We start from the raw sequence: 13203 nt of genomic DNA, 5'->3' as shown, positions 1-13203 counted from the left end.
TCATAGGATTATACAATAGTTATTAAATGGCAGTGATAATTATATATACTATTTACAAGATGAGCTCTCCATCTGAGCTCAGCAGTTCATCTCTGTGCATCCCCACAGTGAAGTTTCTATTCATTCAGCCATGTCAGGATTAGCCCATCACTCCCTCTCTGTTCTGTTTTTAAGGGCAGCAGGAACACTCACGCACCAGAGTGACTCTCCAGGGACTTATCATTTGTCAACAGCATTCTTTTGTTTTAAACACTGACTTTTGCTTCTCATTGGGTAATAATACCTGATGTTTACACTCCTAATATGTACAACACAAACCTGACGGCCAACTAACATCTGGTCGCTCAGCAAGAAATGAACGCTCCAAACACCTGCCATTCCCGATAAGCACAAGGTCACAGCACAATGCTCCACAGGTGACCAAACCAGACAATGTGCTTCAACAACACAGCAGCACTCAGCTGCGATCAAAGCTGATATCTCTTCCCAGCATGCGTATGTTACATATGTAGTCTAAAAACAATCGATAGGAGCTGTTTTTAGATCGCGCTCCCTCTGTTTAAGCTTTGCGGTCAGGTTTGTCAAATCAGCCTTTTAAAGTTCAAGAAGGCTGAGCACAGAGTCTTTTGTCCCAAGGCCCCTCATAACACACCTAAATACATCTAACAGGTCACACCTGATGAGCAAGCTTTAGCTACAGAGCCGCTGCACAAACCCTCGCTGCTGGAAAAGACAGCATGCCTGTAGATTTTTGTATGAACGAGCCTTAGGAGGATCCTGTCCTGCCAACATATTGTGTTATGCCCACACAAAGCCAAAAGCAAAGCATCTGTTTATATAAGGATGAACCAAAAAAAAAAAAAGAAAAAAAGAAAGGCTGCCTCCTCGCTCAACCGACGGCATTATAAAGTGATGGAAACATAAGCAAGAAAGCAAATGGTGAGATACTTCAGGTACCAAGGGGCAAAGCAGATAAAAGAAAAATGTCTTTCTTCTTTTCTATTATAACTCACTCCTGCCGAATCCTCCAACTCATGGGATAAGGACCCCGACTTCACCCATACGCAACAAAATAACACTATCCTGCCAGCGGACAGGTGGAGACAAAGTGGTTTTGACTATGAAAAACATAAACCTCGAAATCTAGTAAAGATCTCACCGGTGCGGCACAAACAGAGGCGGTTTACTGATTTCTTACAATTGTAAGGGGGGGAGGAAACATAACACAACTGGCGCCCTGAGGGAATTATACAGCCTTCCAAAATACACAAAGATTATGATGTGAAGAAGTGTCAGAGGAATTCATACAGTCACACTGAGCAGCTCCAAATATCTGTCCACACAAGAGTTGGCAACACTCTCCGCACACACTTGACACTTTGTCAACACAGTTGAGAGGAAGACACTCAGTGGAGAGATGATTGTGTTATACATCAACTCAGTCATAATTAGGAGAAATATACATACACACCTTTATTCTTTCTGTGCTAATTGATCAAATGTGACATGTAAGGTTTCCTGTTTAGATGATAAGACAGAAGACTTCTCACTGTGCTGTAGAACAAACAACATTTTTTTTCCCTAGAGACAGCTCTGGAAAGGTCAATGACAGATGAGGAAGAAAGCTTTATTCTTCCCACAGTTTGTTGTGTTTAATGTGACAACGAGGACCAGCTTCTTTCTAAATCCGTTTTGTTCATCTGCTATGATATATATTCGACTCAGCCCGCCGGGAAATGTGATTAAATTGAATACAGCTAAAGAGTTTGTATACAGCAGAGGTCAAAACCATATCCCACGAGCTCAGAGGGATTCTTTTTTTATCTTTATTCCCAGTTCTACAGATCGGATTAATCTCGTACTTTTTGCATTTCTGGAATTGCCCGCGTCGCCGGCTTCACTGTAAGTGGCAGACCGCCGTGCTTGCGTGCGTGCGTTTAGGGACACAGCGTTGTGTCGGGAACACTGCAGTCATCGGTGCTGTCAGTTGGTCAGTTCGGGTTAACTTGTCTCATAAACACCTCCAGTATTTAAACGAGACGCTGATCAGATTGAGTCAAGGTCACAGGGCAGTATTTTTTAATCTGACAAGCTCTCACTCTCCTCATCATGATGCCGCTGCTTATTATGCTGTTTACCACCACCTGCCATGTATCCTGCTGTAATGGTTGATTTCTCCCTCCACCGCTCCTGTCTGTTGAATTTTTTATTACCATACGTGCTGGACCCATTGCTTTCCTTTTTCATTATCATTTGTATATCCTTATCTGAGTCATCTCTGGGTTGGTTGCACTCCTAGCTGAGGCACTACTGTATAAATCCATTACAGAGCTTCCCCCTGACATAATTGTATAACAGTGTGATTCAGTAAGGGACCGTGTAACCTATGGTGTTATAGATTGCAACTGTAGTATAACTGCAATTGTAGAAAACAAGTAAACAAATTTATCCAAGATGGAGATCTTTATCAGTTTAAAGGTGTTAATGGTTAGTTTCGCTGTTGCTTCATTATCACGTATCCAATTTAATTCTTTTACTCAAAGAGCTGGAGATCAATGTCATTAAGTTTGTTTATTTATTTCACATATCGAAAAGTTTAAAAAGATATAACATATAGAATCCAAGACAATGTGAAGGAGAAATGCCAAAAGAACCCTCCAGGGGCTTGTAGGATGGCATTCTCCAACTACAGTACTAAGCTACTGTGCATACATTTGTGAAGTACAAAAACCGTTTATGCATAATAAATACAAACATGGTTTAACATTGTACAATGCAATACAAAAGCTTGATAAAAGCTTTTCATAAAATATGGTAAAAAATATAAAGTAATCCCAGTTTAGATAGGCAGACCATGTGGAAAGTATTGACTGGTTAGCAGAAGTGACTTTAGTGCCCTCCTAAATTGTTGTAAAGATAAGTTAAAAAAATGTACAGGTAATAAATTCCATATTCTAGTATACATAACTGTGATTGGGAGGTACAAAAATATGGGGGTCTAAGGTGGCAAGAGTTACATGTGGAATAGGTGTGAAATTCTATATATTATGAAAAAGTCTTGTCTCTCTAATGTCTTTTCTTCTGAGGTTTGCATCCAACCCAGTTACCCCGGTCCCGTCTAATCACTTTTCGATAGCGAGTCACTGTAGCCTCCAATCCACCCACAGCTCAGAGTCTATTACTGTATAACACTTGCTATATGTGGCTTGTAGCTCTTGTGAAGTACCAAGCACCACCATCTATCCCTGATAAGAAACCATGTTCAAAATCCATGAATAGCCATTTACAGTAGCTAAAGGAGTCCAATCCTTTGGTGGACAGACAGCTGGTATGTATTACAACACCGAGCCTGTTGAGTCTGAGCTCTAGGATAGTCTGCTGTTGAAGGCTGAAATACTACTACTGAAGGACTCTTGGGAGTAGATTGGAGTGAACAATCAAAAGGCCTCTGAACAGGCAAATCCAAACCAAGTTCTTTCTGGCCCAAATCCCAATTTGAGTCTTATTGGGTATCTGCTGATACCAAGTCTGATCCAAAACTTATATTTACATTATCTAAATGTTGATTACATTGCCGATGCAGAAACAGTGAAATAACAGAGTCGTAATCACACACATATAAACTTTTATGAGCTTCTGGATCCAAACACTGAAGGCCATGGTTCAAAATTATAAAGTTTATAAGATAAAATTACCAATATGATATAAATGAAAGTTCAGCTGGAAGAATGCCATCCCCGACAGAGACGTGATGCAATCCACTAGAAAGGAGGTGTCACACTCTGTCGGGTTTGTTGGAACCAAAGAGTCACTTAGTTCAATTGTGGCTGTGCACTGGTATCACAGAGTGAGAGGTTCTTCTTGCACAAACTGTCTTTGACAAGCACTGACAGTGCAGAGAGCAGAGCTGAAACCCCCGGCTGGCTGCAGCAGACAAAACATAGCAGAGTAGCTACAGCAATGAAAGGATCGCAGTTTGATCACAGTTATAGTCCATTAAAATATTCCCGGAGCAGCTATCGGAACATCTTCACCTCTAAACATCTGTCACTGAAGCTTTGGCACACACCGATCCTCTGTTTAGTCTATGTGTCCAATTCTTGATTGAATCCTCGCTGATGAGTACAGTAACACCCCTTTGTGAATTTCACTGTCAAAGCTTGTTAAACCACATCAGAGAGGCGTTCATACAGTATGGCATCCAGAGGAGTTTGTTGTCGAGGCCTCTATCTCTAATGCTCAGACAACATACATTAATCATCAAGGATGCTGTCCAGCGAGGGAACCCCTCTCCGCTCTTTCGATTGGCAGACAGGGGTGGAGGAGGACAGCCTTGATATGCAAGTATGATGGGCTGGTGAATTCGCAAGCAGTCTGAATGGTAAATTAGTGGAGCGTCCTTCATACATACACTCCACAGATAGAGTATGTAGAGGGAGCAGTTGATGTCAGATACTATGCCTAGTAGTAAATAAAATATTTACATGCACCGTTCAGTCACATCGTTTTCCAAGGTGCAGCCTGAACCAGATGAACCAAAAAAAGCTGTCGCTTCGAGAGTGAGGAGTGAACTTTTCACTGGAGGTGACAACAACTACAGTCATAGCTCTGTGAGTGTCATCACAGCCTTTTCTAGTGTGACCGATGTTGTGCTGTGGTCTGCCCTGAGCGGGTTTCAAACCTGCGTCTCCCACATCACGGGTGACGATGCTAACCGTTTCATCAAGAGGTCAATGACTACTTGGCAAGTCTTTTTTATGGGTGAGTGAGTTTAACTTCAGTACCGCTAGCCACCGTAAATCACAAGTCATAAAGTCAACACAACATTAGACAATAGCACATGACAAATTTCCATCATAGCATGCAGACATAATACCTACCTAAGATGTAACCTATTTACCCCTTGCAGTTTCCCTTCCCAAGGCTTATGGATTATGGGTTGACACATGATGGAACCCATGTACAGTAACACCTACTGCATAATCACAAATAACATAAGTAGCATAGTCTCTGGTTACATCTGAGCCAGCATGCTCCTAGAGCTCAACAGCATAATACTTGAGTATTTTTGGTACAGCCCCTCTTTGGAGGTGGCTTCATAATAGATAGATAGATAGATAGATAGATAGATAGATAGATAGATAGATAGATAGATAGATAGATAGATAGATAGATAGATAGATAGATAGATAGATAGATAGATAGATAGATAGATAGATAGATAGATAGATAGATAGATAGATAGATAGATAGATAGATAGATAGATAGATAGATAGATAGATAGATAGATAGAGCCATGTGAAGTATGTATCTTCACCTACATGCAGCCCAGGTTAGTAAGTTCCAACCTTCCTGCATGCAGAATTACAGGCATTTGTTTTTTTGTAGACGGCAGAAAATAATTACACTACAGTCACTAAATAACAGAGTTGGTGAAATTGCTGCTTTCTGTAGAGCACTTTAACCTCCTGAAGGAGGGCCTCTCCATTATCTGGAGAGCTGGCTCTGAGTGACTCAGCTCACCTCTGAGGAACACTGAAGAGCATAATGTGACCCAAGTGTCCAGATACTTCATTAGGACATACAGTACCATCACATGTGATACTATCTATCTATCAGTGGCTGTATAGGGTGACCAGCTGTAGGAGGAGGAATCTCTCAGGCAGCACACCTCTTTTCCTCTCACGCTGCCGCTATGTTCTCAATAGGCGGGGTTGGTATTCTTCATGTTGTGGTTTTGCTCAACTCCACCTTTCCAATCAGTGGAACAACAGACGACCATCTCTCTCCAAGTGTATCCTAGAGCATTACATTTTGTCCACCACCTTGTATTTTGCTTTTAAGGGATAATTCAACATTTTGGCAAATTAGCCCATTGCCAGTCTCTATAGTCATAGCAGTAGGTTCGTTACCTTTAATTGTTGGTGCAAGCTATTTTTAGAACGGCAGAGCAGAGCCACGAGCTGCTCAGAGCTACGCTATGGAGGCTCATGGGATTTCTTGGTTTCCCTCAACAAACTCATCAAATACACAATCCAACAACTCCAAAACACTCTGGTGGACAAGTTGCGACCTGCACATTTACCACGCTATGAGATAATAACTGAACGTTACGAGACGGAGGGAGACCAAGAAATTCCATTAGCCTCCATAGCGTAGCTCTGAGCAGCTCGCGGCTCTGCTCCGCCATTCTAAAAACATCTTATACCGACAATTTAAGGTAATGAACCTACTGCTATGACTATATGGATTATGGCAAAGGGCCAATTTGCCAAAATGTTGAACTATCCCTTTAAATTGTGAGTTCTCAAGACCATGGGATGGAAAGAGCAAAATGTTTTCTTATGTTTCTCCATCATGTTCGGGTGGGGGGTGGGTTTTCACATGGCCAGCCACTGATGAAAAAGTAATGCAGTGTCTACACCGTGCTCTATCTTACACGCAGCATAAAATACAACACGTGTCTTTGCTAGTTTCAGTCTGACATAGTCATAATCTTTTCATCCAGTGCCCCCATCGCTTCAATAGCAAAGACACTAGCGCCCATCTGTGAGGCCTTGTGCATGTAAGTCATATAATGAGGTGAACTGAGGCATGTTGTTGGCTCATTGTTATCTGAAGTAACCGTGTGTGATTGACCAAACAAACCTTGTCTTTGGTCATTGGTGCAGTCACTCACAGCTATTCAAAGGTCACTCATATTATTCTTTTAAAATCTAGTTGCACATACTTAGCCTAGCTACTTGCAGCAGGATCATTCTCTACTACATCAAACACACCTCATGTTGACCCCAACAGTTATTCTCCCATTTCCCATTGATAGGCCCACTACAGTACAGTACTTTTTTTATGGTCACATTTGTCTTATTACAATGCTTACTCGAGCTGAAGGTTAACTGGTGCAGCAGCTGCAAAGTACATGATCTGGACTAATGTGGACAACAAACTTGGGTGCTGTGGGCTGTAATTTATATGGCTTATGAGGCATCCTTGAATATGCTGTCAGTGAAGTGAATGAGAAGTAGCATTGTTACAGTGCTTTTCTGGTGAGTAAGCCCTACAGGGCTGAACAGGCGCAACCTAATTTGCTGAGCATGTTCTTGCAAATTTCAGTGCACAGAGACACGGAGCACTGAAACCACCGGAGACTTGTTAAAGGGCAACAACTTGAAGTGTATCAGTTCATCAGACAGAAAGTCTGATGATCTACCACCAGTCAGCAGCATCACATCACATGTACTCTGTAAAACTTCTGATACAAATGAATGTTACAGGCTGAAGACACTGTATGAATGTGCTGAAAGGGATCTAATTGCTCCAACAGAGAATATAATAAATGTCTTTTTGAAGAGCAACATCAAGCTCAATGTTTATCTTGATTTAAAGGATCCATTGGGCGGGCACGGAGACCGCCACACAGTGGTGCGGCTACATGAGCGGCGCGGTGCAGTCCGGACAGCGAGCGGCTCTTGAAGTACTGGCTGAACTTAGTCCCACGACCCTGACCCAGGAGGAGCAGGAGGCGGCACGGCGCGGTCAGACCGCCAAGGACCCCGCACAGGAAACAACATCATCCAAACTAACGTCTCTGTTCACGAGCAAGGCTGTGGTCAGTGTGGCGTTAACAATAAGCGCTGCTCTCTTGTTGGCCCGGCATCAGAATGCTTTGCTGAAGGTCACAGCATACTTCACAAATGTAGTTGCAACAACCAAGTCTCATATATTCCCAGTGTAACAGATGACAGTGAAACATCTGCATATCTGGTTTGTTTTCATTCAGACGTCTGATCACTGCTGACTGATTTTTATTTTTTATTTCTTTTAGTTTTATTTCAGAACAAAGTAGAACATTAGTTATGAGAAATATGTACTGAAATGCATTATAAGCATGCCATGTTGCTCGATAGTGATGTAAAATGTACTTTTATCCACTTCTTGATTGCAAATTAAAGTCATTCATTAATTCCACAACCTTCACTCCATTTTTTTCCCCTTTCAACTGTTTTTCATTCTTTTTTTCTGACGAATCAATGGGAGATATTTGAACTTGAATCAGTGTTTTATCTGATTTCTGATCTGAACATTTAAAACCGAGACCATGCATTTAGCTTGTGCATGTAAGCTCAGAGAGATCGCGTTGTGTTTAAACCAGTTTGCGAGGGGAAAATGGACCTTTCATACCGTATGCCTTGCATTGTTTCCCAGAGAGCCATAAAACCTGCTTGAGAGGCTTGGAGCCGAGCCACACGCGCATTTGTGCGCCCACAAAACCACCAACAGACATTCGAATGAGCGCAAGATGGATGAAGCAGTCACGCAACGATAACGTCCCAGAGAAAGAGATTTAATCGCTATCACTTGATTGCATGGTTGATTGAAAGGATTTTTGTCAGTCCCCATGTCTCTCCTAGAGAGTCTCTCAAACGCCCACTGATCATTGGATGGTAGTCTCTGTCTCCACTGGCGCCATGGCTTACTATTTGTCTTTGTTATCACTCGCTTGCACTGAATCAACTGCCCACCTTCTCCCTGGTTTCATTTGAGCCGGTCCAGGCTGAATCGAGGCCAGCAGCCCGTCTCCGTGCATGTGAGACTTTTTCTGTACCATCGGTCACTGATTTGGTCGTTTTTTTGTCAATAGTCAAAAAAAGTAACAGTTTTCTTGTGGATTTCAGTTTCTGAACTAATCCCATACCCATACATTATAATAAACACGCATATTTTCCAACTTGTCCCCACTGAGACGGGGGATAAAGCAGATGGGGGAGCTATTTCAGGGACTCCATGGTGTGGAGGTTTCCTTCGTTGCTATATATCAGCACCAGCTTAAGGCATGCATGCAGTAATGTACCATCTGGGGGACTGGCAGCTTGCCTTGTCACTGTCGCGGTGCGGTTGTCATTAAGTGCAGGTCAGTTCTGGGATACTGTGGAGTCTGATCATTGTGAAAGCATGAGCATTTCACACAGTCTCACTGTGTGAATGAATTATAGTAATAGATGAGATGAGGTGCCCTCTCAAATGGCTGGACTTGGTTTTAACATTACATGGGTACAGGAGTAAAAAAAGAACTATTGCTTTAAATAGTTGAGAAGCTATAAGGTTGTTTAACGGTCATGGTTTGCCTCGGGTTGGAAACAAAAACAACAAGTGTAGTTTTAAAATATCTTAACATAAAGAGATTTGAGTTGAAGTAAGTATATCCTGGAGGTGTATAGGAGCTTTGTCGTCATGGTTACAGGAATAAACACACAGGTAAAGGTTGTAGAATGCTCTCAGAAGAAGCAATCGATCGGTTTCAAACAGGAAACAATCTCCCGTATGAAAATCAATCCAGTCACCACAACCTCAGCCTAAAGCTTTCTGGATTTTTACTTCTTCACCTGAAGTCTTCCTTTCTTCCAGTCGTAATTACCACTTCCACTGATGGTCTCCTAACAATTAAATGTAGAAGCCATAAAGAGCCGCTTGCACAGATGTATCATGGGTAGTTTAAAGGAGGACAGTCTCCTTGCAGCCTTGACTGAACTCTTTGCATAGATCTTCACTGATAAAAGGCACATGTTTGATTAAATCACTGCACAGTCTTTATTACACAGTAACATCGTAATACTGAGGAAATATTCTATTTACGATCAAATCAAATCAAAGATGATTTGCTTGATGTTTTGATTGTACTGAGGGAAGGGGAACATGTAGTAATACATTTTCAGGCCTTTAAGTGCAGAGGCCAAAATAATTAGATTAATAGATTAAAAACAGCAAAGGCAGTTAAGCATCTTTCATCATCAGGCTCCACTCGGCTCTGTGGACCAAGTGTGTTTATGTGTGCGTATTTAGTTTTTTAGATTTTTTTTTTCAAATGTATTACTATTTTTTCATATGTCCAGTATAAGATTTCCAGTGAAGTAATATTGCTGTAGTTACAGCAGCCTTTGTAAACACCTGTTGTTGCACTCGCCTTAGCGTTTGCCTTCAGGCAACAGCACCAACTTTAAAAATTCATACATTGCACTGCAGTGTCATCTGTATTTGTGGCTGTAAAAAGCCAACCAGCCACAGCCTCTTCCATCAAACAAATGTCCTATGTCATTTTCTAGTGTTATTGTTATGTTATTCTGACATACAGGTGCATGAGATAAAAATAACACTATTGCAATTTAGCAGCCATGGAATACATAGACCTCTTAATGTTCATTTATTTTGAATTATGTCAGCAAGGGGTTGATTTGACTGTCAATTATCTTTTCACTGTGTATTGTTCTGTTATGCTAATGTTCCAGCAAGTGTCTTTGAGATGTTGTTGACTAAGACCTGTGCTCCTCTTCTCCATAGCAGCTTTCCTGTATTTACCATACATCATGATTTTTGCTGTTTGTTTTGAAAACTTAATGAATCATCCGTGCAGCTGTCTTTGCAGCTGTGAATCAGTTACGTTAGTTCCAGGGTAGTTTTCTTTGAAAATACTATTATTCCACATTGCACAATGATTGAACAGCACCGTTTTCACATCCGGTGCCCAATCCCAACCATGTTCTTTATATAATGATTCAAAAAGGCAACAAGGTCAGAGTCATCAGACTTTCACTCTGGTATTCGGTTCCCGTCTCAGACCAATTAAAGTTAATGTTTTATTTAACCTTCATCTTTAAACAAGCATTTAGATGTCAACCATTCCAATTCATAAACAATAGGCTAACTGCAATGCATAATTATTGTGAAAACAGTGTTTGGGATTTAACATTAAAACTTTCATGAAATCTGGGGATTTGCTAAGTCCATTATCAACATTAAGTTTGTAAATACTGAGTTTCTGTCTTTCTGTCTGTTTGTGATAATTTTATCTACCCATGTAAATAATTTGAGAAAAGTCAGCTTTACAATGCATTCTAATTTGTGTGTGTGTGTGTGTGTGTGTGTGTGTGTGTGTTTTGAAGGAGTATTAGTTAACTTTCAGGGAGACAAGCCAACATTGTCCAGAGTGTAGACCCTGTAGACTGTGCTCACTCTTGTAGATATAGCAGCATGAACCAATCATACAATAAAGTGATCCCAGAGAAAGTGATTTAAGTGTTATCACTTGATTGCACCGTTGATTGAAAGGATTTTTGTCAGCCCCCATTTCTCTCCTGGAGAGTATCCCCAACACCCTCTGATCACCGAGCAGTGCTCTGGTGCTGCAGGCTTACTATTTGTCTTTGTTATCACCAGCTTGCACTGGATCAGCTGCCTGTTCTCCTTGGTTTCATTTAAGCCTGTCCAGGCTGAATCGAGGACAACAGCCCAACATCTCGATGTGCGGCGCAGCGTCGGTGCCAGAACAAATCCGAGAGGCAGATTTCCACTCAGGTTTCCACGTGGGGGAGGAACATAAAATAATTACATGAGCAACAAGGTGTATAGTTAGCCTCAGAGGATGCACAACCAGAAGAAACCAGGCCCAGCCGCCAAACCAGGACTAACATCCATGAATGCACAACAAAAATGAGAACCAGTACACCGCGGTGGCAGTACATTGCCTTTGCATTCACAACACACCCTCTAGTCACATCCACAATTCAGAACTAAGGACATTGACAATAATGACTGAAAGCAGGAGAGCAGGCAGATGCAGATGTCTTTCTTTTTTTTTTAAATCTTCACTGATGTTTTTAACCACATGGAGATTTGCAATTTGAATTTTGTTTATACCTTGATAAAGGTATTCAAAATAATCTACAGCAGAACACAGTCCAGGGTTGAAAAATACCCTTTACAGTACTGTATGTCAAAGATGGTGAATGTTTGAGATGGGTCTTGTGAAAATAATGTCTTTTCAGTCATACATAAGTGCACTTGGTGTAAGTTATCTCTCCCATCAATAGCCACTCCATCTAAGTGAGAGAAAAAGTACAGTACATACATACATAAGTGTTGAGGGGAAAATGTGGACTAGGATCTGTGTTTACAGTAAATCCCAACCACTGAGTCCTGAGACCCATAATTGGATTTTTAATGTTGTTGGTGAATCTGAATTAGGGCTGCACAATTAATCTTAATGTAATCGATATCGCAATATGGCCAACTGCAGTTGCAGGAGCTGCATTTTTTTTTTTTTAATAAAAAAATGTGTTTTACTTTTAACATTGTTGTGCATTGTTTGCCACAAAAGTGTTGTGTTGCCAGAGTGAAACCTTGGTCAACCCATTATTATCTCAAGGTGTAAAGGGACGTGCTTGTTTGGTAGAAGACAAAGCAAAATTCCCACCATCAATTTATATTTTTTTCTGAATAATAATTTAAAAAAAAGAACCTTACAACTTAAAGCAGAAGTAAGCAATCCGGTGGTTTTGTCTAACTTCTTGTCAGCCGATGGAGTTAGCAGTCCCCGCCCTCGTCCCTACGTCACCACATTCACACGCATCCCTTGGCTGCACACACAGAGAGGACCGCCCCTTTATGCCGTTCTCTCTCCTCATTGGATAAAGGTTGTAGGATACAAGGAAAGTTTTCTCCTGGGCTCAGAGCAGAGCAGAGTGACTGACAGACCCGTGTTTCAGACCAAACACTCTATAGAAGTGATTGCTGTTGGAAGATACAACTATTTAAGACTTAGATTAACACAAACATTCCGCTTACTTCTGCTTTAAATCGAACTAAAATATAGATACTTTTTTTTTGCACATTGTGGAACCCATATCTGAATGTCCTTGTTTCTGGTTTAATCCCACAGCTGTCACTGGGCTGGTGACGACAGGCCAGGTAGCGGCAGGTGGTGGGAATTGAGGGTTAATGGGCTGCACCTGCTGTGGTTGGCACTGTTCTGAAGGTTTGATTCCTGAGCTGAGGCCTTGTGGAGTTTGCATGTTCTACCTGTATGAATCTTTTCTATAGGTTCTCCTGCTTCCTCCCACAGTCCCCCCACCACCCCACCTCTGCTAAACTGTATGGAAAAATAGTATAGAGGATGGATGGATGGATGAGTGGGTTGGTTTTCTTTACTTTCTGCACTACCCTGGGTGCCAAATGTTCCCTCATTATCTACAGTAACTGCTGGAGTAAGCCTAACCCCGTCCAGTGCCCATCTTCAGTGCTAACTTGTTAGTGTCCTCAATTAAGATACAATATCCACTTTGTTCCATACACCTGAGTGAACAATCCCACAGTGTCATTTGCAGTTCTGAAGTTGTGCTGCTCCAACCTGCACAAACATGAAATATTAA

At 41.5% G+C, this 13203-nt stretch overlaps 1 protein-coding gene across 1 annotated transcript in view; it reads left to right on the top strand.

Annotated features, from left to right (window-relative positions):
• The window catches only part of LOC146977573 (putative flavin-containing monoamine oxidase A), a 54298-nt gene extending 46326 nt beyond the window's left edge, over window positions 1–7972 (top strand). Inside the window, exon 12 of the mRNA XM_085793897.1 lies at window positions 7388–7972. Within this exon, the coding sequence (XP_085650023.1) occupies window positions 7388–7736 (349 nt within the window). The 3' untranslated portion in view covers window positions 7737–7972. The remainder of the gene's footprint in view (window positions 1–7387) is intronic.
• The last annotated feature ends 5231 nt before the right edge of the window (window positions 7973–13203 follow it).

This window comes from Trachurus japonicus, chromosome 12 (assembly GCF_045865225.1).
Source record: "Trachurus japonicus isolate A0001 chromosome 12, Traja_1.0".
Lineage (NCBI taxonomy): Eukaryota > Metazoa > Chordata > Actinopteri > Carangiformes > Carangidae > Trachurus > Trachurus japonicus.
This window is presented reverse-complemented; position numbering and strand designations above follow the sequence as displayed.